Genomic DNA, 26,134 nt, shown 5'->3' with positions numbered 1-26,134 from the left:
GGGATGCTGTGGGCTGCCGGTGCCCGCAGGCACTGCCCATCTGCAGAGGAGCACAGCACAAGGATGGTGCTGGAGCAGGGCAGGCACGGCGGTGTGAGGTTAGCTCGGATCCTGCAGCAGGGCAACTGCCTCAGTGCTAAGGCGTTGCACTTAGACTAATAAACTCCGTTAGGAAAAAGTGTTCACGTCAACCATTTTCCATTCGCCTCCCAAGTGTGCTAACTGCAAAATGGGGAATGGTTCCTGTTGCTTTGCCCAAGCCTAAATTCAGGGCCTGACTCTGCCTTGACACTGTCTACCTTTTTTAAGAAAGGCTCGTAAAAGCCATACACCCTTCCTTGTTTCCGACCCATTTGGCTGCACACCAAGGGCAGGGTCTGCTCCTGCTTCCAGCGGTGCAGATCTCCCCTGCCCTCAGCTGCGTCACGCCCGGCGTAAGTGGGAACAGGATTGAGTCCCTGGTCGGCCATATATGTGCGAGCAGCTGAAGGGATCCTTTCCAGGAGTAGGGTAGAAGGAATAAGCCTTTGTGTTTCCTGTGTGGTTACATGTCCCAGCTCTGCTCCTGTCTGTAGGCTTAATTTGTGAGCAGTGATATTTGAAAACTTCCTGCCTCTGGTTTTGCTCAGCATGGCAGTTGCATCAGGCTAGGACAGGTCCCAGGTCAGGCCAGGCTCTGGGCTGACCACCAGGGACAAGCACAGTTTCTGGACCACTGATCCAGCCAGCAAATTCAGTATGTGAGACTGCACAGGATTTTGCTGGGTGGCGTTTCATGGTGTGAAGGCGAGAGGTCCTTCTGCCCCAGGTAAGAGGCAGCAGCAAATTCCTGTACCTACTGATGCCCCCATACACCCAGAGGAGGGCAAAGGGGATCAGGGACAGGGAGAGGTGCTGTGCCTTCCCCAGGGTCACAGGACCCTTTGGGTTGACGGCAAAGCCCAAAATAGAGCCCCTCTCTCCTGACAGCCGCCAAACCACACGGCTTCACAACTGCTCTGCGACAGCCCTTTCGTGTGGGCACTCTGCTTCCTGTGCCAGGAGTGTGGATCAAACACAGCTTCACCAAGTCTTTTAATATTAAGAAAAATGCCAAGACTTGTGGTCGGAGTTTTGGGCGGAAGTTTAGGTTTGTTCCTTTTTCTAGTTTTGTTTCTTCAAAAAAAGGAAACACACCTTTGAATAGTGAAATCAGAAAATAAGGAAGCAAAATGTGTGTGAAATGAGGGCTTGTTTGTTGTGAGCAATGCCTGGTCCCTAGATGAGCAACGTGCAGCCTCTTCAGAGGCAGCACAAGCATTGCAGGAAGAGCTACTAATATACGTTAGTTATGTAAACATATATAACTAGTTTTCCAACCTCCTATATGCTACCCAAGTGCTAACTGTGCAAGGCAAGTATAAATATCACCCATGCAAAGGCAAGGGAGCAGATGCCTTGTTCTATGTCTAGAGCTGGAATTGTAGTTCACTCTTGCAAACCTGATCCTTTCTGAGGCGGCGAGATGGAGCTGCCAGCATCCAGCAACCTGGCAGAGCAGACAGCAGGGGTGCTCAGACTCCTCTCAGTAAAAATATCTAGTGTGGCCAACGATAAAAGTGAGGGGAGAAGATTGGTATGGATTATTTTTATTTTCCAGTGAGGAGGGCAGAAGTGAATAGGTTGGCTAAGTCAGAGTGTCACTTTTTGCTCAGAAAAGATGACTTTTCTATGTTTGAAAATTTCATTCTGGAGTCTTGTAGGATACACCGGCCCTCTGGTTCTGACCAAGCGGGAAAGTGATTTGGCAGTGTTGCTGTTTCCTATGAAAAGCAAGGCTGTGTGAGTCAGCAGCCCTGACAGACAGCATCTCAAGGACTACTCCCCGTATCACGCTCGGGCCGCAGGATGGAGCAGGGGTAGAGCGGAGGACAGCTGCTGACAGCTTGCGGGTGAGAGGAGGTAGCGGCTGCTGCCAGACCAAGACGATGTTGGCACTGCCTGGGCTTGGCAGCAGCAGAGGGATTGACCCTGCTTCTTGCTCCCACGCTGCTCTGTTGAGTTTCCCTTGGAGCCCCGGCTCCCCCTGGGCTGGTATTTGGGTGTTTTTCCTGATTGCTTCTCTGGGTCAGATGAGACATCTGTATCCCTGGGAGCAGGCGGGACCCGATGCTCCCTCCGTGCATCACTTCATGTTGCTACTGAGAGCGCCTTGGTACCCCAGATGAGGTTAGTGAGCCGGGATGTCCCGCACATCCTTGCTGCAGCAAGTAACATTCTTCAGCCTCCGCACACGCACATGCTCCCATCCCGTGGCCGCATGTTCACTGTGCGTGTCAGTGCAGTCATTGATAACGATTGGGATCCCGGGATCACCAAAGTGACCAGTTTGCAGAGGCAAGTTGCCCAAGCTTGGCAGAAGAATGCACCTTGAGGCCCCTGGAAGGATGGGATGCAGGTGACCGCGCTGAGGGAAGGCGAGCAGGGAGCAGAGGGCAGCGGCTGGCAGCCCCCGTGGGCAGTGGGATGCAAGGGTAGCCCTGCTCCATGGGGTTAGAGCCTGCTCCGGCAGGAGGTCAAAAAGGCAAAGTTTCTTGGGAGGTGAATTATCAGTGGGAGCAATATCGGCAGGTCAAGCACATCGGTGCTGGGGTAATACAGTTAAGGTGCAGAGCCTTGGAGGGAGCCCGGCCGAGGAGTGCAGCATTAAAGCAATGAGCCCAGCTTAATCTGCCCCAAGTGAGGGCAGTGGGGTCTTTAATATTGTGTCAGGCTCGCAGGCCCTTGTTGGCGGGTTATTCTTCACGGCAGCTAATGCCACTGGGCTAACTGAATTAGCCCCTCCTTCTGCGGGGTGAGCGTGGGGTTGCCGGGAGGGCGATCATGCCTCGCAGCTGCAGGGAGAGGGAGTGATGGCCTGGAAATTCAATCAGGTGAGGAGCTGCCGCCATCCCCAAAGGACAGGGAGCAGCCGAATTGGGGAGGAGAGCCCGGGACGGGGATGCCAGTGACTGGCTCCATGCTGTCCCTAGGCAGGGTGCCCTCCAGGGACTGCTCCCTGCTCTGGATGGCATGAAGCGCTGCCCTGCAGCCTGCTGCTCTGCATCCATCAGCCATCTGAGAGCACCTCGGTGGAGAGCCCATCCGCACATCCATGCTCGTTTCCAGCTTGCTCACCGCTGGGTGCAGTATACCCTCCCGCATCTGTAGGGAGCCGCGGTGCGGGGACATGCGGAGACGTGCGGTCCCCAGGGCCCAGCCTCCAGCATACTTGTAGCATTTCTGTTTGATCAGAGATGAAGGTTAGCCAGCAAGAGACAGCCTGGCCCAAGGAATTCGCAAGTGGGTCTTTCTCCTGGCTTTGCTGTTGAGACGAGGTGCTCCCCTAACAAGCCAGGTGATTGCACGATCCTCTTTGTAAAGCCTTGTGGGATGCACAGGAGAGGAGGGCGGCTAAGGGGCTGGGTGCAGCAATGGCCCATCATTCCCAAGAGTCATCTTCTGTCCTTCAAGTTAAGGAAGAGTGAAAATCTGAACCTCGCTGCTTGTCCTCCAAACCTGCCACTGCTTTTTTTCTTTCCCAGCCTCAGCAATTGCTTTCTCCTTCACATCTAATTAAAAGCATCCTCCCAGCGAATACTGCAGCACATCCTGAGTAGGCGATGGTGTCTGTGCCCACTGCTACCTGGATGGTGCCAAATCCAGAAGGGCTCACCCGTGTGCCAGGGGCCCGGGCCAGCCTGCACCCAGGCAGTAGCACTTCATCAGCCCCAAGGGCAGGAGTGGCTGTGGGGGCCCCGGAGGATGCTGTGGTCTCAGGGGCCCAGGACAGCAGACCCATGGCACAGGACTGCTCCCCTCCCATGGGGCACAGCCCCCCTCGCCCTGCCCCACCAGCCCTTCCCTAGCTGAAGCCACCGTCCCTTCGCCCCTGCTGCCAGGGCTGATGCAGTCCCCTTTCCTTTCCCAGATGCCCCTTTGATCTTCAAACCTGCCCCATCTCCTTCCACCCCCCTTTCCTTCACATTGTTATAAATGGAGGCTTTGGCTGCCTTTAAATAGTCATATCTATCAGACAAGCTCATGTCAGCCATAAATTCTACAGTAATGATGATTTTCTAAGTGGGTCGACCAGAGCTATTTCCGCTTCAGCCTCAAGTTACTGCACATGTCCCCCCCCAGGGGCCAACAGCCTCATTTGTTGTCCCCCTAATTGTCATTTCTCCCACACGCACTTGGGCAGAAGCTGGAAGGAAAACTGGCCCTGCCGCCAGCCCCAGGCTGGGGCTCCTCTCTGCCCCTATGGGTCCCTCTTGGTCTTTCCACCTGGGAGGGGGCTTCAGAGGAGGGGAGAGGGCTGAAGGGGGGAGACAGCACCGGCTGCCTCTAACACAGGCAGGGAGAATGGCCGCAGAAGCCCACCATATGGATGCCCTTACCTCTCGCGGCTCTCCCCCCCCCCTTCGCCAGCCGGGTGAAATCGGCCCCAACGTGTGAAAGCTGTAATTGCAGGTAATCCCCCCGCACTGCGCATGGTTTGAATTTGGCAGAGCAGGAATGTGGAAGGGAGAAGGGGAATTACTGCCCAGACACGCTGCAGGGCCAACATCTGCACGAGTCATCAGTGCACATCTGGCTGCAGCAGCCTGTGCTTGTAGCCCAGCTGGTCACTTTTTAGCCCATTGAGTCTGTCTCTCCACTAAGGGCAGGGCATGGACATCCCAGGACTGGGAACCTTAGGCTGATAGAGAAATTACTCCCTTTACCTGATATTGCTGCTGATACTGGGGTAGTCACACAGACTCGGTGTGCCTTAGTTTTTCCATTTGTAAAATAGATTAAGGCTGTCAGGAGCACGCTCTAGGGTACCCATCACTAGCTCTTCTGGAGAGGAGAGTGACTGTGGCACCCTCTTCCAGATTTGCCTAAGGTTGGCACTGCTTTGCAGCATCCCCCAGTGAGAAGCCGGAGCAAAGGAGCTAATTTCTGCCTCCACATGCAGTTGGGATCAGTGAGGCGGGTCCCTGCCTACTTTCTGTTTCACTCGAGCGTGGTCCCAGAGCCAGCAAGCTTTCTGCAGAAATCCTGCCTTGAGGTTCAGTCCTGCAAGGCTGAGCACTTCTCAGTACAGAGCCCCCAGTGCAAAGAGGAGGATTTCACATCTGCCTTGCAGGATCAGGCCTTTGCAGAGAGAAGTGAGGCAGGATGGGCAAAGTGGGACTCACGTGCTGTCAGTACCAGAGGGTCTTTGTTGCCTCCAGGTACCACAAACCTCAGTCGATCTGCTTACACTGGATAGGGATGGAAAGCCTCCATCACACAGACAAGATGTACTCTCGGCAATTCCTTGCATTTCCCCGCTGTGGCTGGCAAGCTAGTCCTGCACCCTGGGAAGGCTGCTGGGACCCAGGAGGAAGCAGAAAGGGCTGCGCAGATGGGAGGGCTCAGGACACCAAGAGGGGCTGCGGTCTTGGTGAGGGGAGGCTGTTATGTCCAACGCCTGGTTTCTGTGGCTGGGCTCGATCTGATCTGTCAGTGAGAGGGTGGGACAAGAATCAGGGAGGTTAGAGACGTAGGCAGGCAAGTGGCTGAAGATTCACCCGCCGCTGTGCTCTGGGACGAGAGCTGGCCCTGGGGAGCATGCTGGCAGTGCCTCGTCCCTGAGGTAGCCGACCCTGCTCTGTCTCCTTGATGGAGAAGACCTGCTGGACTTTCTCATCCTGACCCTTTGGCTCTGAGGTTTCTTTGGGAACGTGCACGGTCAGGCTGTAAAACGTTACTGCCAGTGAGCTGCCCTGTGCTGAGGACCTCCCAAATGTGGCAGAGCGCACCTCTGTAAGGAGCCTGCTTGGGGCTGACCCAGGAGCAAAAGCATCTTCTGTTCAGTCTCCAGCTCTCCCAGCCCTGAAGAAAGCAGCCTGACCTCGCTCAGCAAGGAGGCAGACACAACCTCCTCCCCAGGCAGGCAGCTTCCCAGATAACCCCCCGGCTTTCCGAGGGCAGTGCGGGTGTCAGAGGCATTGTCTCTTTGGAAATTAATTTTCCTGTCGATTTCCTTATTTCTCTTAATTGATGAGGGGCAAGTCTTAGGCGTGTTGCCAGCGGCACCAGCCACAGCCTCCCGTAGGTATCGGCGGAGCCAAAAGCACTAGCGCCGAGGGCTGGGGAGTGTAATGAACTCTCAGAGGACTCGTTGCAGCTCAGCCCGTGCTCTAGATTAGCTGAGGAATCATCTGGCCCAGCTATTAACTGTCCCATTTAACATCATAAATTATTAACCTAATTTTGAGGAGGGTCGGTGACGGATCACGCTGATTTTGTCAGCTTTTCTGCAGCCTCTCGCACAGCCTGCCGGTGTGGGGTAAGCTGCGGGCAGGGCCTGAGGGTCAGTGCCTCCAGAGGAGGAGAGAGACGGGGCAGCACAGCCTGGCTGCCGGCAGAAGGACCAGCTCTGCCTCCTCTTCCAACCCAGCAGAGAGCTCAGGGAGAGCCCGAGCAGGGGAGATCCTCCGGTGGAAATGGGGGATGTGAGAGCTGCCCCCGGGGAAGAGCAAAGCCGCTCACTCCCCAACACACCTGCGCCCATGTGGGGTACATCTGGACCTGTGGGCATGGGTGTCCAAGACCTCTGTCTCTTGCTGGGTGCCAGTGTGTGCTGCCCACCCTCGGTCCAGGCCGTTCATTACCAGAGGTGCTTTTGAGCTTGTTTAAGCAGCTCTCAGGGTGCTTTTTAGCTTGTACAGCAAAGGCCTGGGATCAGGAGGTTTTTCTTCCTACACTTGCTGTAGACTAGAGCTGGTTCGAAAAGTTTCCCTCCTGGGAGAAGTTTTAAATAAAATAGGGGGAAAAGTGGATTCTTTGGTATAAAAGTTTTAAACCATTCAGAGGTTTTTTTCAGCTGATTGAAATGTAATGAAAATTTCAGGGATACCATCTTTTCTTTCCCCTTTATCTTTCTTTGAGAAGAGAGATGTGTGCAGGAAGAAGGGGCTGAGAATTGCACTCAAACCAGCATTTTTTTAATTGAGTGGAAAAATTTTGAAGTCATTTGGTCTGTCGAAAAAAACCATACAAACCTGAAGGAGAGCAAGCTCTGAAATCCTTGTAAAACGCCTCTTTCATTCTGGCATCACAAAAAGGACTTTTTGTTTCCCCGCGAGCAGCTGTGCTGCTCGGTGCTGCCTGTCCGTGGTGTGCGCGCGCGTGGCCCCGGGCTGGCCGTGTGAGTCTCCCCATGCTGTGTCCTACAAAGGGGTGGCATTTGGGAGCCAGCATAGCCCCCAGACCCACTCTGCTTCGAGGCTGTGCGAGATTCAGCGGCTGTAGGACCAAGCCTCGCTCTCTGCCGTGCATTTCCCTGGATGGAGGTGCATGGGGTCAGGACCAGCAGGCTGCATTGCTGGTAAAACAAAGCCCCCAAAACCCCAACACAAGCACAAAGAAGTGCTTCTGGTTGTGGTGGGGCCATGGAAAGGTGTCAGAGTCTGCATTAAATTGGCAAGAGCCTGTGCCACTAGCCTGCTCATCCTTGAGTACCCACCTACTAACCAAAAGTGCCTGTAGCTCTCAGTGTGGTTACTGCCCCTCTTTCCCTTAGGCGGTGAAATTGAGAGTCCTGAATTTGCAGACCCACAGCATCAATGCTCTCATACTCCCCTTGCTTGATGCAAGGCTTTACACATGTGCAGAATAGAGAACGTGCAAGGAAATCGCCTTCGCCAGAGGCCTGAATCTCGCATTGCACACGCGGTACAGACCTGTACAGGACTGATGCCCAGCACACGGATATAAAATACAGCGCCCTGCAATAAAACATGCACTGCTAGTCTATATATTTTGCAATCCCTTTAAAGATTTTTTTTTCTTTAAACCCCTCACCCCAGCTCCCTCCCCATTCTCCCCCCAAAAAATTATTATAAAGAATTATTGCCATTAGTACGTCTTTCCCAGTGAAAGGAGAAAATCGCCTCATTCATAATTTATACCCTCAATTACTATTAATAAAGAAATATTTCAGCAGAAAATCGCCTGGGAAAATTACACGTAACATTGCATTAACATTCTATTTGAACATTTTCATCACATTTGTTATAGAGTTAATAAGAGGGATATGCTCCCCTGACTTCTTCATGAAATTATGGGCTGCCTATGATAGTTTAATCTTTTAGACTTTATATAATATATTCACTTTACTAATTGAGCTATCCAAGGAGCAGTTAGGGATGTTCTTAAACGTGGAAGACAAAGTAATCAGGGCCGTGACTTCCTGATGAGAAGATCTTCTTCCGGAGATGAGGAGCCGCACGTGTGAGGAGCACACACGTACGTGTTTGTGCACAGATGTGTCACTCCATTAGCCCTTCCCTTAATGTCCTGCCTGTACTTGGAAGTGCATATGAGTGAAGGGTGGAGGTGATTTTCGGACTGGCGAGTTATTCCCCAAAAGCTCCGTTTGTACTTCAGAGTGAAAGGGGGTCTGGTGACCTTAAGCAAGCTGTTATTTTTGGAATAAGAAGTGCCCAGCATGGGGGGTTTCTTGGGAGCACTACTTCGTGTAGACAAGCCTTTACACTCAAATTCACCCCTACCCACAATCATGCACAGGCCATCTCCAAAACTCTGGACAAGGAACTGGGCTGGGTTGTACAACCCCTCTTCTATTCTCCTTGAAGCTTCTGCTTCCCCAGGTAGTGCTAGCTGGGGCACATGGTGCAGAAAGGCTTCCCCGCGCCCAGGGTACAAACAAACCCCAAATTGGGCCAGAGGCGAGAAGTGAGGTAGGTGTGAGCAGTGAGGGATGAGGAGGCATTTGGAAGATGGACACTTCTCTGGTGCACCATGATAGTGCCACCATGGGCATCGCTCTGGACAATATACTTTGATCTACAATCAAAAAGCTTGAGCAACAGGAAAGTCTTGGTAGGTCTCTCTTCTGCTCCTGCACTTGCAGCCGGGAACCTCGTGCAGCAGCTGGAGCCTTGGTCCAGGCCCAGCTGCTCTTGGACCCTTCCTTGCAGAGGCTGTGTCGGGCACTGAGATTTGAGCCCCTCATCCAGTTTGGGAGTTGAACGCAGGTCAGGATCTCTCTGTGAGATTCTCCTTTCCCCTTCATGTGCACACAAGGTGTTCCTTACCACGGGATGTGACCCAGAGCTCTTGGTTTCAAGCAGGAGGCTACCTGAGGTGACAGCAGGCAGCGGTTTGGACCAGGACGGTGTGGAAGAGAGCTGCATCGTCAGCATGGCAGGAGGTTGCTCCCTCATTAAGCCTAAGTACATGCAGCCGCAAGCAGGTGCAAAGAGGGATCCATCACTGCTGAGCAATGGCCCTGCCACTGGGGATGAAGGTGAATCTCTATTAGCTGTCCCTGACGAGGGAGACTGAAGGAGCCCAGGACCAGCTGCTTCATTTCATATGCACAGGGCGCTGGTGTCCACTCTGCAGCCACTGAGACTGGGCACAGGCAGGGAAAGGGTGGCAGGGCACAAGGTAGCACGCAGGCTTATAGGTGAGGATTTGCAGTCACCCCCGAAACCAGTCTTGTGATTCCCAGCCTCTGCAAACCGGTGGCCAATGCTGACAGCAAGCCAAAGCGTTAATGAAAAGCTGTCATGCATTGGGATTCATTAGCTGGGACTCATTAAACAGCAAATAAGAGCCCGGATGTTGCCAACTGAGCCCTGATGGAGGCAGCTCTGTGGGTGAGGCGGCCTGGGACCGCAGGAGACCCCCATGCTGGGGGGCAGCTGGGTGAGCCCCCATCACTCCCCATCAGACTGTGGCCAGTGCATCCCACCAGAGATGGGAATCGGTGCGGGAAGAGTGCAAGGGAGGTGCTGGCAGTGAGCACCCCTCCACCACGTCCCCAGCGTTTTAATGTCTATTCACAATGCCATCAACCCATCAGGCCCGGCCAGGCTCAACTGTTCAGACCCCTGGAGTGACATCCAGTTCTGTCACTGGGGAGAGGGGGCTGACCTCCTGCCAGCTCTGTGCTCCCAGCCGAGGTGAGCCCATCAGGGAGATAGGGATGGGTGCGTGACAGCCTGAACCTGTGGCCCTCCACTGCGGTGTGAGGTATGGGGAGGAGACCACCCATGCATGGTTGCATGAGACCTGCAGCTCCATTAATGCTTTCATGGTGGAAGCATGGTTGTCCCCAACTGGTTTCTCATGGGGTGTCCTGCGCCCTCATTGTTGAGCTTGCAGTCAACATTTTCCTGGGTGATGGTGTGCCACCAGCCGGCACTGTTGGAGGCTGTGGCCACCTGGGCCACCACCAAGCCACGCTGGGCAAGCAGCAGCCCATGCAAGCCCACATCTCCCCATCACCTCCCAGATGGGCAGGGGGCCACAAGATGGTCTGTGTGCAAACACGTGGGCAGTGCAGGGTGTTGGGTATCTTTCCAGGGACTACATGGGCAGCCTGGGCATGGCAGAGGCCGAGAAAGGTGAGGCACAGACTGTTCACCCTGGGGATGGCCACTGCCTGGTCCTGGGCAGGATGGACCACACTGTAAACAGGACAAGGCTTGTAAACAGGGCTCCAGCTGGGATAAATTTAGCCTATTGGGGTTGCAGCCCTGGCGCGGCAGGACACGGTGTCAGGGCATTGTCGAGAGGAGAAGGGGAGAAAGAAGCTGAATAAACAAACACAGCTTGTCCCCGTTTTTTTTTTTTGTCCCAGCGTTGTTATTTCAGCCGGACAATTGCCCTGCAGATTGAGGGAACAGGCTGGAGTTCAAGTGAATTTGGCTTCCAGCGCCTCCCTTTTTACATTGTGTTTTCACATGGAAATGTATCCTGGCGTATATGGGAGGGTGTCCTTACACATGTGGATGGATAACTCCATGGATGCTCCATACACATCTCTGGGCTGGCCCACAGGGATACGGGCTGCTTTGAAGCCCAGGTGAGGCCGCATAATTTGGCATTGGCTGTCATGTAGGACTTTGCTTTCTCCATGTGCACGGCCCCGACTTACACCCGTGGGTGTCCAGGAGCACATGTGCAAGGTGATCTGTGCTCCGCATGCATCTATACATGCCTCCGTGGGCAGGCGCAGCCCTGGAGGTGTCCCTCCACGGCAGCGGGGACACTGTAGAGGTGAAAGTCTTTGCAGGACTTTAGAAATGGGGATCAGGACTCCTGAGCTTTTTTCCCTAGTTCTGTCATGAGGTTTGGACAAGTTGTATTCCCTTGACAAAATCATCTGTGATCTTGGGAGCAAAGGGCATGGATCTTCTCTGTCAGTCCTGCTCTGTGAGGACCTAAGTCTTTTCTAAAGGCCATGTTTAGAGGCAGCCTAATTTTCATGTCTTAATTTTATTTTTCTCACATCTCTCTCTGACACACGCATACACACACACACACTTCTATTGGAAAAACGATTTTAATACCCATGGCACATTGTCCTGGTGTGATATAAAATCCAATGACATGTGGCATTTGGAAAAGGTCACTTCTCCCATCAGGATTCATTATCCTACCTCAGCCTGGGAAGCCATGGGGTTGCCCCCGCCTCCATGGACCCCTTGCTCCCTCCCTGGCTGTGGCGGGCAAGCAGGGAGAGGGGATGAGGTGGCCACACTGGGGACTTGAGCAGTGTCAGGGCAGTCCCTGCGGCGAGGGCTTGTTTCTCCCGTTGATGTCCCTGCCCTTCCCTGTGCCTTCATTTTCCCACCTGCCATAGGGCAAGAGGAGTTACAGGGACGTGCTGCTGGGAAGGCTTGGGCTGCAAAGACGGCTCTGCTGGGTGCACGGGGCTCGGGCCAGCTTTTGCCTGCCTCCTCCTGCTCACTGCTCCCTCTCTGTTCCCTTTTGAGCAGGAGCCGGCTCTTGCAGTGCCCTCGCTCTACACAGTTGCAAAAGGGAAACACTCCCCTTCCCTGTTTCACTTGTTCAATTTTTTGGTTGGGTTGGTTGGGAAGTGCTCTTCCGTGTCGGTGCTCGCCACCACCTAGGCAGAACTGAGAAGAGAAAGCAGAGGGAACATGGAAAGCCCAGCTCCTCGCCAGCTTCCCCACCAAGCATGGAGTCCCTGGCTGCCCCACGCTCCGTGCCCCCCAGCCCGTGGGGCAGACCAGCAGCGCCCAGAAGGCTGGGTGCAGCAGCACTGGGAGGGCTCTGCCCTGTCTTTTGGAGATTGCCCACTCAGGGCAGCACCCTGGGCTAGAAAGGGGTCCCTGGTGCATATTGCAGGTGAGGGACAGCAGGTCGGGCGGGGGCGATGCTCACAGCAGGGCAGGATTGACAAGCTGTCCTGGGATGCTTGCATATTTTTGCCTTTCCTTGGACTCATTTCTGCTCAGGCTTCCCCAAGACCATCATTGTCCAAGTACATCCACCTCCCCAGGGTATTTCCAGCCCAACTTGGAGCTATTCCCTGGAAAGGCAGAAGAGTGCAGGAGGGCTAAACCTGCTGTGGAGGCTGCCTGGGAGTCCTCAGGGGACACGGTCCCTGGCAGGGCAGAGCATGGGCTGTTGCCCAGCAAGTCATCCCATGGGCAGGGGGACTGGGAGCCAGGACTTCTCTGCTTGGTCACAAACTACCTTGAGGCACCTTGAGCAAGTCATTCACCTCCGTAACCCCATTTCCCACCCGCAGAGGACGGGAGACAAGGGTGGCTGCCCTGAGCATGCAGTGGGCTGAGGGCTGCGGGAAGGGCAGGAGGTGGGGAGCGGGAGCAGTTGTTTCTGGGGGGAAGAGGATTATTTTTGCAGCAGGGAGTGGGATTTGATGCCTGCTGAAGATGACTTCTCAGAGTGCTGAGGGTGATGGTGAGTGTAGCCCCTTCCTACCACATAAACACCAATGAGTTATGGGTACCCCAGCCTCTAATTATGCAGTCAGCCCCAAATAGGCTGTGTCTAACGAGGCTGACAGACTAATATCTCAAGAGCCCTTAATGCGTTATCATCTCTTGCTGTATGACCTCATATTTATAACTGCTCTGGTGGGAGGTTGAGAAATGTCCTTCTCTTTCCCCAGCCCCCTCCCCAACTTCCCCCCCCCCCCCCCCCGGAGCAGCAGCTCTTCAGCCTCATCTGTTAGGATCAGGAGGAGAGAGGCGACTTCTCTCCATCCATCATGAGCGGAGTTCACGCTATTAGATGATTAAAGACATTTTTTATAATATTTGGAAGAGGCTTTGAAACGTCTCTCAAACAGTGTGATTAATGCCTGCTTAACCCTCGCCTGGCCGGGATGGTGTGGTGGGGAGGTGGGTGCACCCCGGGGCAGGGCTCCCCGAGCATCTCGGCCGTTGCCCGGCCGTTGGGCACCCCAAGCCCTGACAAGGTGTGATTCATGAGCGCAGGGCACCTGCAGGAAGCTCCGGCCTCTAGGCAGTTCCTAATGCACCGGGGACTTGGTGGTTTCTGAGGCTGCAACGGCCGGGGCAGGAGGAAGCGGTGCCTGCCCCCTCCCCAGCGCTTACACAAGAGGCCCCAGGGCTGTGCTGGTCCGGGTCCGCAAGCCGGACCATCCCACGCCGATGCTGTGGGTTTCTAGGGCTGGCAGGGAGAAGGGCTGAGCAGCCTGTGCCCATTCCCAGCTGTCCTGAGCTGGTGGGGTGTTTGCTTTCCTCATTTCCCCTTCTTTTTCCTCTGCTTCTCTGGATGACTCGATCTCAGAGGCAAGTGTCTCCAAAAAAATCACGGGCATTAGATGCTCTGGTAGGATACACCTTTAGGATGTTGCATCCTTGCTCAGAGTTTGCCATAAAGACCCGTGGGGCTGGTGGACATGTTCACGCTAAAATTTGTGTCGGCATTGTCTGGTACCTGCCAAAGGCCAAATCGCTGATGTTCGCTGACGTTGGTTCCTGTGGGGGAGTGGAGATTTGGCCTCGGATGGGGGAAGGATGCCCACCTCCTTTGATCACAGGCGCAATGTTTCATAATCTCAATTTCTTGTCAATTGATTGCCAGATAGAAGCGACAACCAAAGAGGGCCCCAGGCGTCTGCAACTGCCACTCATCGTATGATTTTAACTCTCCCCCTCTGTAAGTTTGCATTATTTTTTTCTTGTTGTTGTTGTTATCTAAATAAACCTCCCCTCCCTCCCCCTCCAAAAAGCCTCCTAGAAATCCCAATGCCCTTGTCAATTTGGTATTCAATGTACAAATAGCCGAGAAGGGTTAATGCATGATTAATAGGTGTTTTATTAAAATGGTTAATCTGTCATTATAGAGTCCAAAAGATCAATAGATTTCTTATAATCATGGCTTAAAATCATCCTTAGCACCACTGCTTATGGGCTTAAGACCCTGGGCAAGATGCTTAGGGGGCCTGGGAGTCTCCTTTTAACTCCTTCTAGCCCTTCTGCCATCTCCCACAGACGGAGAAAAGCTGACACAGGGCTGCACGTACTGTTATGGTTGCCATCCACCTTATTATTTATGGGTATTAAAATTGTCACACCTGAGCGACAGAAAAGGGAAATGGAAAGAGGGAGAAACTGGGAATGCAGCTGGATAAATGCTCTTTGTTACGACCGTCAGCAGCGCCCGAGCAGAGCGAGGTGGGGGCATGGCTGGGCTGTCTCCGATCCATTAGTGCCGTTGCAAAGCAGCAAGCATTGGCCAAGCATCGCCCCATCGCAGCCGTGCTCCTTCACTAACGAGCGCTGCCTCGCACGCCGGCGTGAGGCGGGGAGGTTCCAGCCTTGCACGGAGGTGAAGCCACGTGCCTGGTGTGAGCCAGGGTGCCGGTGGGCAGGGAGGACCGGCCCATGCCACCAGAGTCCCATCCGTGTCCTCAGCCCCGGAGGCTGCTTTCCTGGCAGCTGGATGATGTTGGGTCTGGTTGACCCAACCCTTTGGGGTGCCTGGTCCAAGCTGCTTTTTGATAACTCTGGCGATACCGTGACAAATCCCAGAGACGCTGAGCTGCCGACCCCCAGCGCGAGGTCTCTGCGGGAGGAGGTGCTGTTTAGACAGGCTGACGTGGGAGCGGCTGAGCCAGCGCAGGCAGGGGGAAGCGCAGACCCCCCTCTGCCCCCTCACCGCCCCGCAGCGTCCTCTCCTCTGCGGCAGAGGAGGGATCCTGAGGTCACGCAGGGGGGCTGTGGTGGAGCCTGGATGGCAACGCAGAGCGCCGCAGGAGCGCTGTCCTCTGAGCACGAGGCAGGGCAGCTGGCACCGGCGAGTGGCCCCAAGTGCTTGTGGGAGCCTTGGCCATGGATGTTGCTGCAGCACTCATGCAGTGGAGACCCAGACCTGCTGCCTAGTGAGCGGAGCAGATGCTGGTGTGCTGGGCCCTGTCCTGGTGGCCTGAAATCCCTCCCTGTGCCTCCATTTCTCCCTCCGAGATGCACGTGTGCAGGATGGGCAGGCTTTTGCGCAGCCCCTGGCACTAAAAGCCTGTCCAAGGTTGGAGACCCTCACTTGGAGGCTGCTGGGAGCTGGTGCTTTCCCATAATTTGGCCATGCAGAGTGCCTCTGCCACAGCCCCCCTCCCTCACCTCCTTGCCCTGCATGGGGGCTCAGCCCCGCTCCCCACCAGGCTCTGCTCCCTGCCCAAGCCCGCAGCCCATGCCATCCAAACTGTAGTTCAGGTAAAATGAAGGCAAGTTCGTACTGTTACTTTCCCCTTCTCTTCCCTGCCTGTCCTGCACTCGTCCTCCTTCGGGCTGGCTTCAATAACTCCCACCAGGCAAGAAATCCCAAGTCTGCCCCATCCAGCTGGTGGGTGGGTGCCCAGTGTGGGGGTCCCAGCCTGGCTGGAGGGTATCACTGCCCCCACCTCCCACCCTCACCGGTGCTCAGTGTGGGGCTGGGCGGAGATTTTCCAGACCCCCCTGGGTCCAGCCCTGTCCATCCCTGCCTCATTGCTTATTTCTGGGCCATTATGTTCGACAGGGAGAATTTGTTTCTGTCCAGAGCAGATCCCCGGACAGTCTCAAACCTCTGAGGATTTATCATCCTGAGCTTTTGTTTGTGGGTCTCCAGGACCCTCTGCCCCACAGCCGAGCCCAGATGCTTCTCTGTCTCCTCCGCAGAGCCTGCTGCCCCCCCCAGGAGCACTGACCCTGAGCTCTCTTCCCCCATGGATGCCCAGGCATCCAGGCTTCCCCACGCCCCGGTCGCACCACGTGCCTGCAAAGGCCACTGCTGGGGGCAGGATGCTGCGGTCACTGCGGCAGGGGACGTGTCCTACCAACCGGGAAGGTGATAGCTGTGGCTCCTTCTGGTTTTGCTCCCCAGGGCTGCCAAGGGAGGTGGCCCAGGGCAGGGCACTCTGGGCTCCCAGCATGGAAATCCCCTGGGATTCTTAGGTCACATTCAGCCAGCCCCAGGACCGGTGGCAGGGAAGGCTGGGCTTGTCCCCTTGCAGCCTCGGAATTGCATCTCTGCTTGCAGCCCTGCTCCACCACAGCTGAGCAACTGGGAGGGCCAGACCCAAGCGAGGTGTCAGCCCCCCTCGCTCATCTCGGGGGTCAGCACTGACATCCCCTCGTGTCTAATAGAGCTGAAACAGCGGCGGCCGCCTGTGCCGAGTGACAGCAGGGGCGGCGCAGGTGCCAGTGCCATTGGCTGCACTCTCCATCTAAGCAAATGTTCAGCTGCTCCACGGTCATGCTGGTGAGGATTTGGGGTCGCTCTCAGCAGGTTCAGGTCTATCAGGACAGAGCTATTGGCTGGCACAGGTAGCAACTGGGGTTGCGTTTCCAAATCACCACCGCTGCTGCGTTAGATGGGGACCCCACTTGCCACCAGCCCCCTGCTCACTCTCCTCCTGTCCCAGAGGCCACTGTGTCGGTGACAGAAAGCTGCTCGGGAGGCCGGAGGAGTGTGACAGAGAAGGAAAGGGGTGCAGGGCTGGTCCACCAAAGCGCCGCCCTCGCAGCCCCCTCCCCTCCCTGGCCGCCCACATTCCTCTGCAGCAGTGCCAGAAAGCCGGGGACCAACCTTTGGCACGTTTATTGACACTCCCTGAGTTCATACTGCGACTCTACAATCTTTCCCTGAGATTATTAAGAATTAATTGATCACTTTTATATTCCCCCCGATACCCAGTGCTGCTTCGCGACAGGCGGCAGGAGGAGGGAAGGGAGACAGGAGGAGGGCGGGGTGTGTGTAAAAAACACACTGATAAATGTTAATTACTCTTTTACAGCCCTTGTCAAATTCCAAAGCAAGTCGTAAATTCATTAAACTCTAACGGATTAAGCACATGCAGCTTATTTAGTCGCCATAAACAAGATCATTTGGATGTTGATTTTCCCCTTTTTATTGCTGCAGCAGAAAAGGGGAAAAAATCAGATGAGGGAAGCAATTGGTGGTTACCAGGGAGTCAGAAAAGTTTGGATTTATTTCATATCTTGTTTTCTTGCTCCGTGGCAGCTCTCTGCAGCACATCAGTTCTCAGGTTGCGCCTGAGCAGCGTCTTGCCAGAAAGCATGGCCTTCCCAGGAGCCGTGTCCATGTCCCAAATGGCTGAGTCTGCATGGACAGCCCTGTGATGGACCACGCTGCACAAAAGGTCTCCGTGTCCTCTCCATGCCCCAGGGCTGCCTTTGTAGTGCTGAGTCTCCTAAAAGACCCAAGCAAGGTCTGGATGAGCAGCGACGGGGTGCTCAAAGACCTTTCCATGGTGGTTTTGGGCTGGGCTGGCTGCTCTGCACTCCATCGTGCTGGGAGGTCTCCAAGGGTAGGTTGTCTCCAGTGAGGTTCAACCTGGCCCCTGGGATGCAGGGGTCTGCCCTCAGCCACTCCGCAAGGGATTGTGCAAGCAGAGTTAGCATAAAAGCCGCTCTGCTCATTCTGGGTTGTTTCAGCTCATTTAAGTGCTGTCCCCGAAGTGCTGACTGTGCCCAGGTGAGTGAGACGTGTCCCCAACCAAGCCCAGTGACAAGAGAGAGGAGGCAGGGGAGGGACAGGGCACCTTCAGCTGCTCTGAACATGGGGACATGGCCCAGGGTCTGCCAACCCACTCGGTGAGCTTGCCATCCTCTACTTGCATGTGTTAATAATCCAGGCTGACCTCCTGAGCCGTGGGAGCAGGGGAAGGAGAATGAGAGGAGGGTCATGGAGATTAATTAATACTCAGGGCTCTAATTATGAGTTTCTTCAACACTGGGCTTCTAATGAGGAACAGGCGCTGAGGCAGCCCCGAGTCCCACTGCCCCCCGGCTGGCCCTGCTGAGACATCTCCTGCCTCCTTGCAGGGGTGGTTTTACTGGGAGAGGGACAGGAGTTAGCCCCTGGCCACCAGCATCTCACTCTACGGCTCTGGGGCTCCGGGCTGCGTGGCGAACAAGTTGCCACGCTGCTGTGTAACCCTGTCCACGCCTTGGGCTGAGTGCCAGAGACCTGCTGCCATCCCCAGCACGCCCAGCTCCCTGCCTTGGTCCAGTATCCAAGTGTGGGACGGGGACAGGAGGTGGCCTGAGGGACCAAAGGACCTTGATGGGTGTCACAGCCTGGCCCTGCACAGTGGAGGGCGCTCCCCAGGTCCGGTGTTGGCAGGAGCCCTGGCCCTGCTGGCTGCTGGCTCTGCTGATGCTGGTTAGGCATCTCTAGCTGAGTGGCTCATGGCCAGCGATGCTGGCCCTGGGACATGGCTGTGCTTCTCCAGCGTCTCCTCGCCTCCGGTGAGGCTGCGCTTGTCAGGAGCTTCAGGCAGCCATGCGCTGCAGGCAGCAGAGGGAACTCTCAACACCTCACTGGAGCTCACTGCCTGCCTGCTGCCAGGAAAATTTAGGGCTTTTGCTTCAGAGTCCTCAGCAGTACTTCATCTAAAGGAGGTGGCCTGGGCGCTGGAGGGGTGACTGCCCTACTCCAGCCCCATCTGAGCCCATCTCTGAAACGGGTACAGCGCAGGAGGGTCTGAGCCGTGGGCACGTATGTAACCGCCCTGGCCCTGCTCCCCTCTGCGTTTGCCTCTTGGGGGGCAGAGGTGAAGGAGAGGAGCCGTTGAAGGTCTCAGATAGGACAGCGAGGGGTTGCCAGCCTTTAGAGCCCCATTCCCAGCAAGCATTTCCCTCCCGCAGTCCTCACAGCGGGTACAGCGCGCACAGATAAGCGCCAGCAGAAGTATCCCTGCCCGCCAGATCCCTCCGTGCTTTCCCGCTGCAGGGACGTGCCCTCCGGAGATCTCCCTGGGCTTCTGAGCACGGATGGGGCATCCAGGGGTTAACGGAAGGAGCGTGTCCCATGCTAAGCAGTAGCTAACAGCCACTAGCTAATAACTTTATGGCTTCAAAGCAGGGCATTTATCATGCTGAAGTTTGTTTATGCACTAGTTATATGGTGCATTATACCAGCGCTGTGTTTGGCTGATAAATTCTCCGTGACAAGTGAGGCTACCAATGGGGACTCACTGAGTCCAAAAGACCAGTAGCTTTTTCCTGAACTCTGCTTTCTGAGATAAGGGTGTTTCTTCCCTCTTTTGTTTTTTAAGGAGGAAAGAAGAAATTTGACAACCTGTAAACTTAAAAAAAAAAAACGGAGATTTTTGTTCTGGGCAAGTTCGCCAGTGCTGTGGTCCCCTGAGGGGGGCAGAGGAAAAGGTCCTGGTCCTGGCGAGGACAAGGTGGGCTGTGTGTGAGGACTTCTGTGCTGGCAAGTGATGCATGTGGGCCCGTGCCGCGAGATTTGTGCAGGTGCTGAGTGGGCACTGACAGCTCACAGGGGCTCGGGATGTTTCTGGGAACAGCCTACCTCAGCCCCGTCTGCCTTCGGGGAGGGTATTTTTTGGGTAGAAGTGTTAGAGGGCACTCTGGCAAGCCCCTAGCTCTGCCCAGTGTTTCTAAAATGAGCCATAACTGTAGCAGTCATCACTATTTTGAGGTTGTGCATGTGTGCGATTTGTTGCTGAGCGCGGTGCAGCTGCTACATTCACCTGTACCCCCTCACTCTAGGTTAAATTGCTTTAATCCTGCTAATAATAATGACCTTCACATTTCTGGCTTGCTCTATCACAGGAGCCAAACCCACTTTGCAAACATTAACGAGCTTGGCCTCCCGACTCCATGCAAACCTGATGGGTCAGGTTTATTTTTCCTGCTGCAGCTGTGGGGAAACTGAGGCATAAAGAGAGGAGCTGGCTGGTCTGAAGCCTACCCAGAGGGACACCCTTTGCTTTAACCTTACCCTGCTCCAATTTGGACCAGCGTAGGCTTTCATGGATCTCACCTGTGGAACAAGACCTGGGGCTACCTGGCCAGTGGGATGCAGCGGGACAGACCGTGACGCCCAGATCTGCCTCCACAGTGCCACCAAGGTGCTTCGTGTGTCAGCAGGGGAGCGGGACCCACGCTGCAGGATGCTGCGGGCGGGGCTGGGGTGTCCGTGGGGCCATGCCCACGGCCACGGCGCTCGGCCCTCTGCCCTGCTGCGACAAGCGGAAAGCCCCCCACTATGGTCCAGAGTTTGGGGGCAAATGCCCAGCCAGCAGGCATGTGGGTGCACACCTCCCTGCATGCAAACGTGCTTGTTATGTGCAATCTGCAGGTGCATCCCGGTGAGGGCGTCTTAGCGCATTTACCTGTGCACGCCTCTGTGTGCATGTATGGGTGTGCATAAACATGGATTCATTAGTGCACTACGTGCATCTCCATCTCCGAGTGCTGCGTTAGGATCCGTCCACAGGTGCCCACCTGCGTGGGCATCCCCGGGCCACGTAGCCGTCCCAGCCCGCGCATCTCCGGCTGCGTACCTGTTGCATCCCCGGCTGCGTACCTGTGCTGGCGTGCGCGGCCCCGGCTGCGGATCTGCATCGGTGGCTGCGTGCAGTGGCCCCTGCAGGCTGTAAATACTGCCAGTGTGGCGGGGAGGTTGAGCGGTTTATGGCTCAAGGTCAGGCCCATGAATCATAAAAAGGTGTCGGAAGGAGCATTAACTCCTAGCCTTCGCTCGGTCTCTGTGTGGTTTCAGGCGGGGCCCCGGAGGCAGTGATTAAAGGGTGCACCTTCCCCTTTCAGTTTTACGGTAAAAGGAAAGCAGTAAATTAGAAGCCCACAGGCTGGGGCAGGCCAGGTCCTGCCAGCGCAACAGCTAAGCGAGTACCTGCCGTGCGCCCCGAGACCCCGCCGCCGGCTCTGCACCCCCCTGCCGGCCTGGCCCCCGTGCAGCCCCTTCCCATGGCGGCCCCTTCCCGAGGGACAGGGTCCGGCCGTGTGCCGGGCAGGCGGCCGTGCTCATGGCGGGTACATTCCTCCAGCCTTGCCCGGCCAAAGGCTCGGGATGGCTGGGGGTGCTCAGCCCTGTTCGCCCCAGGGAGCAGCAGTGCCTCTTGCTCTGCACCTTTTTACGACTCCAGCTATAATTAACTCAAGTAATAAAATTTTTTGAATCCAAATAGATATAATTAACGTTTAATGCCCCTGTTTTCTTGCGAATTGTCAGGACTATTAAGAGCTAAGTATTGATTGAAGAGGTGAGGCAGATGTTTCTGCTGCTGAGGTGGGATTGCAGGGGCAGAGGCAGAAAGCCCTGATAACGGTCGGGTACCCTGCCCCACATCTGCACCTCGGGACAGCGAGTTGGGGCTGGGGAGAGCTGGGGCAACGTCCAGCGCTGTGGGACTGACCCTAGCCCAGGGAGGCAGGGAGGAAGGGATGATGGCTGCTCACAGGATCCTGCTTTTTCCTACCGCTCAGCTATAGGTAGTCTCCAGCGCTGCAGCCTCATGGCAAGCACTCGGTCGCGGAGCGTTGCTGGAGGTTTTCACCCTGCCAGCGCATGCTTCAAACCCACCACCTCCTAGAGAGGGGCTTTCGGGGACGGAGGTGTGAACGCGCCCTGCCCCATCCTCATCCCGGCCGGAGTGCCATCCTCCGGCGCCTGACCCAGCTGGCAGCTGCCCTGGCATCCCTGGCTCGTCCCCACCGCTGCCAGCCAGGCTGGCGAGCAGGACGTGGGACGTTTGCAATAACGCCTTCCCCGAGCTGCTGCTGCTGCTGCTGCAGCCAGCCCCGATAAGGCACCGTGCAAAGGGCCGGGCGGGTTTGGCCATCGCCGGGCTGATTTCCCCCGGCTCCTGCCAGCTTGGCACGGCCGCTCACCCTCCGGACCTGCCTGCCGGACCTGCGGGCTGCGAGTCAGGCTGCCACCGCCTGCCTGGTACCTGCAATAGCAAGGGCCCGGGGGTAGGCTGGGAGCCGGAGCACATCTGCCCCAGGGGCATTGCACATCTGGCCGGGGACACTGCAGGTACCGCAGCCCTTCTGGCCCCTGGCAGCCGGCTGGGAGGCTGGGGCTGGGCTGAGTGAAAAGCCCAGGCACACGCTGTGCCCCTGTCCCTGGGCTGGGTTGAGCATTAGGTGTCTCTGAGGAGAGAAGGAAGGGAGCATAGCAGCTTTCCGGGAGGGAAGATACTTCTCCTTTCCCTTAAAAAAAACAAAGTGCTTTTTCCCGTGGGGAATGGCATCACGGAGCCCTGGAATTGACAGGGCTGCCAGAGCTGATGGATGGCACCGGCGGAGGGAGCAAAGCGGGTCAGCAGAGCAGAAACCAGCAGGCACAAAGAGAGAGCGTCCCCGCTCACCAAGGCAGGCGGTGACACCCTGTGCCGGGGCTGGGCCCACAACAGCCCCCCTCTCTGTTGGGCTGGAGAGTCGGCACAGCTGGGGTACCTGGGGTGCCATCCTGCGATGCCCCCGGGCTCACCCCAACTGCACCCGCCGACAAGAAGGGCCTTTCTTCGTCTCTGCACAAGCCCTGATTGTTCGGATGCTTCCCCTGCCACTGCCTTGCGCTTCTGCTCTTCCCAGAGACGGTTCTGGGAGGAAAGGGAGGACTTGCAACATCTGCATAGCCAGAGCTGCTGGGGCTTCAAGGCTTCTATAGGGGCCGAGGTTCCTCGGGCAGCTCCAGACCAGGACATCTCAGTCCTCTCGGTAGCTCTGCCGTGCGGCCGTGCGAGCCCACAACCCGCCTGTGCCTCAGTTTCCCCACTGGTGGCTGAGGTCCTGCTCTGCCTTTGCAGGTGTGCTGCAAAGAGTGGGTGCGTGCATTTGAGCCAAGGCGCCCCCAAGAATTGGGGAGCTGCAGTGCCAACTGCCCCGGGCAGCCTCAGTGCAGGCAGTTGTGCTGCCAGGTCCTCTGCTTTCCCTCTCGGGCACACAACATCCCGCTGGCCATCCCGGAGCTGAGAAGGGGGAAACTGAAAGGTGAAAGTCTGGGCTGAGGTGGGTCTCCGAGGACTGCCCCAAGCAGCGACCTGGCCGTGTTTTGAGGCTGGTGAAAGGAACTGAGTTTTGTAAATGGTGGAGGCAGTGGCTGCAGGGAGAGATTGAGAAACTGGGCAGCTGTGCTAAATCAGCCCTAACCTCACTGAAACTTGTGTGCACTCTCTGCTTCCTCATGAAAGACGCCCAGACAGCCTCCCTGCAGGAGAGGGGACAGCAGCTTGCAGTGACACCAGGCGGGATGCTGGCTGTTGTGTTGTGACCGGGGCTCACAGACACCAGGTCCAGCTTGGGAGCCCCTGGCTCTGCCAGTGGGAAGTGTCTCCTTCCCAAGCGCTGTCCCCATCAGGCAATCGTGGGAGGGCAGGATCTGTCCCCATCAAGCATAGGCGCGTGGGTAGGATCGGTGGGGAGGAAGGAAGGTCAGAGTGGAGGCAGGCCATGCTGAGCTGTAGAAAGTGAGAGCTCTTTGGAGAGGTGGAGTAAAACAAGGGGGCAGTGAGTCCCAGGCTTGGGATCCAGGACGGCAGGCTGCTCCCCGTCACTCTTGTGGGGTCAGTGGGACCTTCTCCTTTCTTCCCCTGAGCACAAGTAGGAGAACAAGCTCCTGTCTCAGCAGGGAGGCCATACCCCTTTGCCCAGGTCCCCCTGGATGGAGGCTCACAGTGCCCTCCAGGGATGCAGAGCTGCATTGTCCCTCCTGGAGCCTGGGGACCCGGAGCAGGTCTCCCAGCAGATGGGTGGCAGGAAGAAGCCCAGGCGTCCTGGCTCCTGTCCTGTGCTTTGTCTGCAGCAGAAGGCTACGCCTGAAGCTGCTAGGCTGGAGGGACGTATCTCCTAAGGGATCCAAACCCCGAACTGTCATCTTTGCTCTCCAACATGCCCTGCTGCTGAGTTCCTCTGCAGCGCCGACCGCCGCTCCAGCAGCCGCAAGGAGGAGGAGGAGTTCGGGGAAGGGGCTCAGCTTCAAATCGATGCTGAGCACTGTGATAAGAATCTCTTATCACCCTTGTCATTGTAATGGCTGGGACTGAAATTCTGGGCTGAGTAAGGGCCAGATTTCTGCATGGCTGGAGGTGAGGAGGAAACAGGGCGCAGCAGGGAGGCAGAGGTGGCTCTGGGATGAGGTCCCAGTGCTTTTAGCACCTGCTTGCTCTCTCCAGTAATGACCAGAACCAGCTCTCCCTTCCCTTCCCAGCCTTAGGGCTGCCCCGTCTCCTTCCCCAGCTCCTTACAAGGAAAAGAAGCTCCCAGTGGCACAGGCAAAATGCAGTAAAGGAATGGGTCCTGCAGATCCAGACCACACGTGGGGGTGAGGGGCACACACAGAAGAGCAGCCCAGAAGGCTGAACATTGCCAAGAGAGACTAGGAGTGAAAGGAAAAACTGGAAAGCATCCTGCTCCTGCCTTTGCAGCTACCTTCAGCCTCTTCCCACCTCCCCCAGGGCCAGGATCAGCCCCAGCCCTTCGGGGGGTGCAGCACAGGAACAAGACAGGCACACAGGAGCCAGTGGAGCAGACAGGGATCTGGGGGTGGGTAGTTCCAGGCCTTTGGGAATTCCTTCTGTTTCCATTACTGTCCAAAAGCAGATTTTCCAATGGGTAAGGAAAAGGGAGCTGGTAAGCTTACGCGCTCCGGGCAGTATTAGACTAGACAGTGGCAGCACTGAGTGCCCTCAGCATTGAGGCTCCCCCAGAGCCCTGCGTGTGCTCTGCCTTTAACCCCTTGTGCTTCTCCCCTATGTTTTATTAACAACTGTTGATTGGGATTCCAAGGTTGTCTGGCCATGCAGAGACGCAGATAAAATCTAAGGCTGCTGCGGTCCCCTGCATCTCTGGACCCACCAATCTTTCTCTCTACAATAACTCTCCTCCCACTAAGATTTCCTCCAGCGGACAAGCCGAAGAAAGTTAAACAGGGTCCTGCAGCAAGGCCACTGCTCTGTCCTCTGCCAATAACCATGCGGCTGGGGGATGTGTTAGCTTTCCGCCCTCTTGCCCTGTTCCCCTTTGCCGTGGCTGTGTGGGATGTCCTGCTGCTGGTAGGGATGGTCGGGCAGGGACTGCAGTGCCGAGGAGGGCAGTGCTGCTCCAAAAGGCTTGCTCAGGGTCTGCGGCTGCCTGGGAGGCTTTGCTGCTGGCTCCACACTGTTGGCAAAAAACCCGAAGCTTGAAAGACCGCGAGAGCCCCACGTGCGTGGGTGCCCTTCTGTTGGGGGCTCCTAGCCATGGCAAGGTACCCTGGTGCACTGCAGAGCTGGGGACATGCACAGCGGGGGTTTTATCAGACCCAACAGTTGTTCTGCTGGTGAGGACGACTCTGAAGCTACAGACTGGTCTTTCCTATCACAGACCAGACCCAGGTTTTATGGCTACTCCCAGCTTGGTGGCCAGGGAACTGATGGGCAGGGGTGCTGGCACAGTGCTGAGCAGCCCACTGCTCCGGAGAGGCACCTCAGGACTCACCCGTTTAATTCCAGGAGGAGCAATGTCAGGTTGAGTGAAATTGGCCCCACCGGAGGATTTATTCATTTCTCCTTCCTTCTGCCTCCTGCCAGGGGCTGCACTAAGATCCCGCGCTGCACAGTCATCCTGCTAAAGCCGAGGGGAGCTTAGTGCTTAAATGGTTTTCATGCCGCCGCGGAGTTTAGTGCTTGTCAACAAGTCTGAGGTCTTGCCGAAGAGCCTTGACAAACAGAGCAGCAGGGAGATGGGGAGGCTGGGCACCAGTGCTGGGAAGGGGGGAGTACATGAATCGGGTCTCCAAACCACCCTGCATACATGGGAACGTCGCATACCCAGCTCCGCGTATCCCCTCTGGCACAGAGACAAATTTGGCTGTCCCACACTCCAGCAAGAGGTGTATTTGGCCCAGCTCTGAGTTTAAACCTCATGGAAACACCTTCATTAAGCCTCACTAATGTGAAAAAGCAGAGCTTGCCCATGGTTTTTAAGCCCTTGCTTTTGTAGGCTCTTGCAGAAATAGATGTATGCATACAAATATATTTTGTAGTCTG

General features: G+C 56.0%; 1 protein-coding gene across 1 annotated transcript in view; it reads left to right on the top strand.

Annotated features, from left to right (window-relative positions):
- The window catches only part of RNF220 (ring finger protein 220), a 233,840-nt gene that overhangs the window by 79,888 nt on the left and 127,818 nt on the right, over nt 1-26,134 (top strand). The window contains exon 3 of the mRNA XM_049808212.1: nt 13,912-13,986. Within this exon, the coding sequence (XP_049664169.1) occupies nt 13,912-13,986 (75 nt within the window). The remainder of the gene's footprint in view (nt 1-13,911; nt 13,987-26,134) is intronic.

Source organism: Accipiter gentilis, chromosome 8 (genome assembly GCF_929443795.1).
Source record: "Accipiter gentilis chromosome 8, bAccGen1.1, whole genome shotgun sequence".
Taxonomy (NCBI): Eukaryota; Metazoa; Chordata; class Aves; order Accipitriformes; family Accipitridae; genus Astur; species Astur gentilis.
This window is presented reverse-complemented; position numbering and strand designations above follow the sequence as displayed.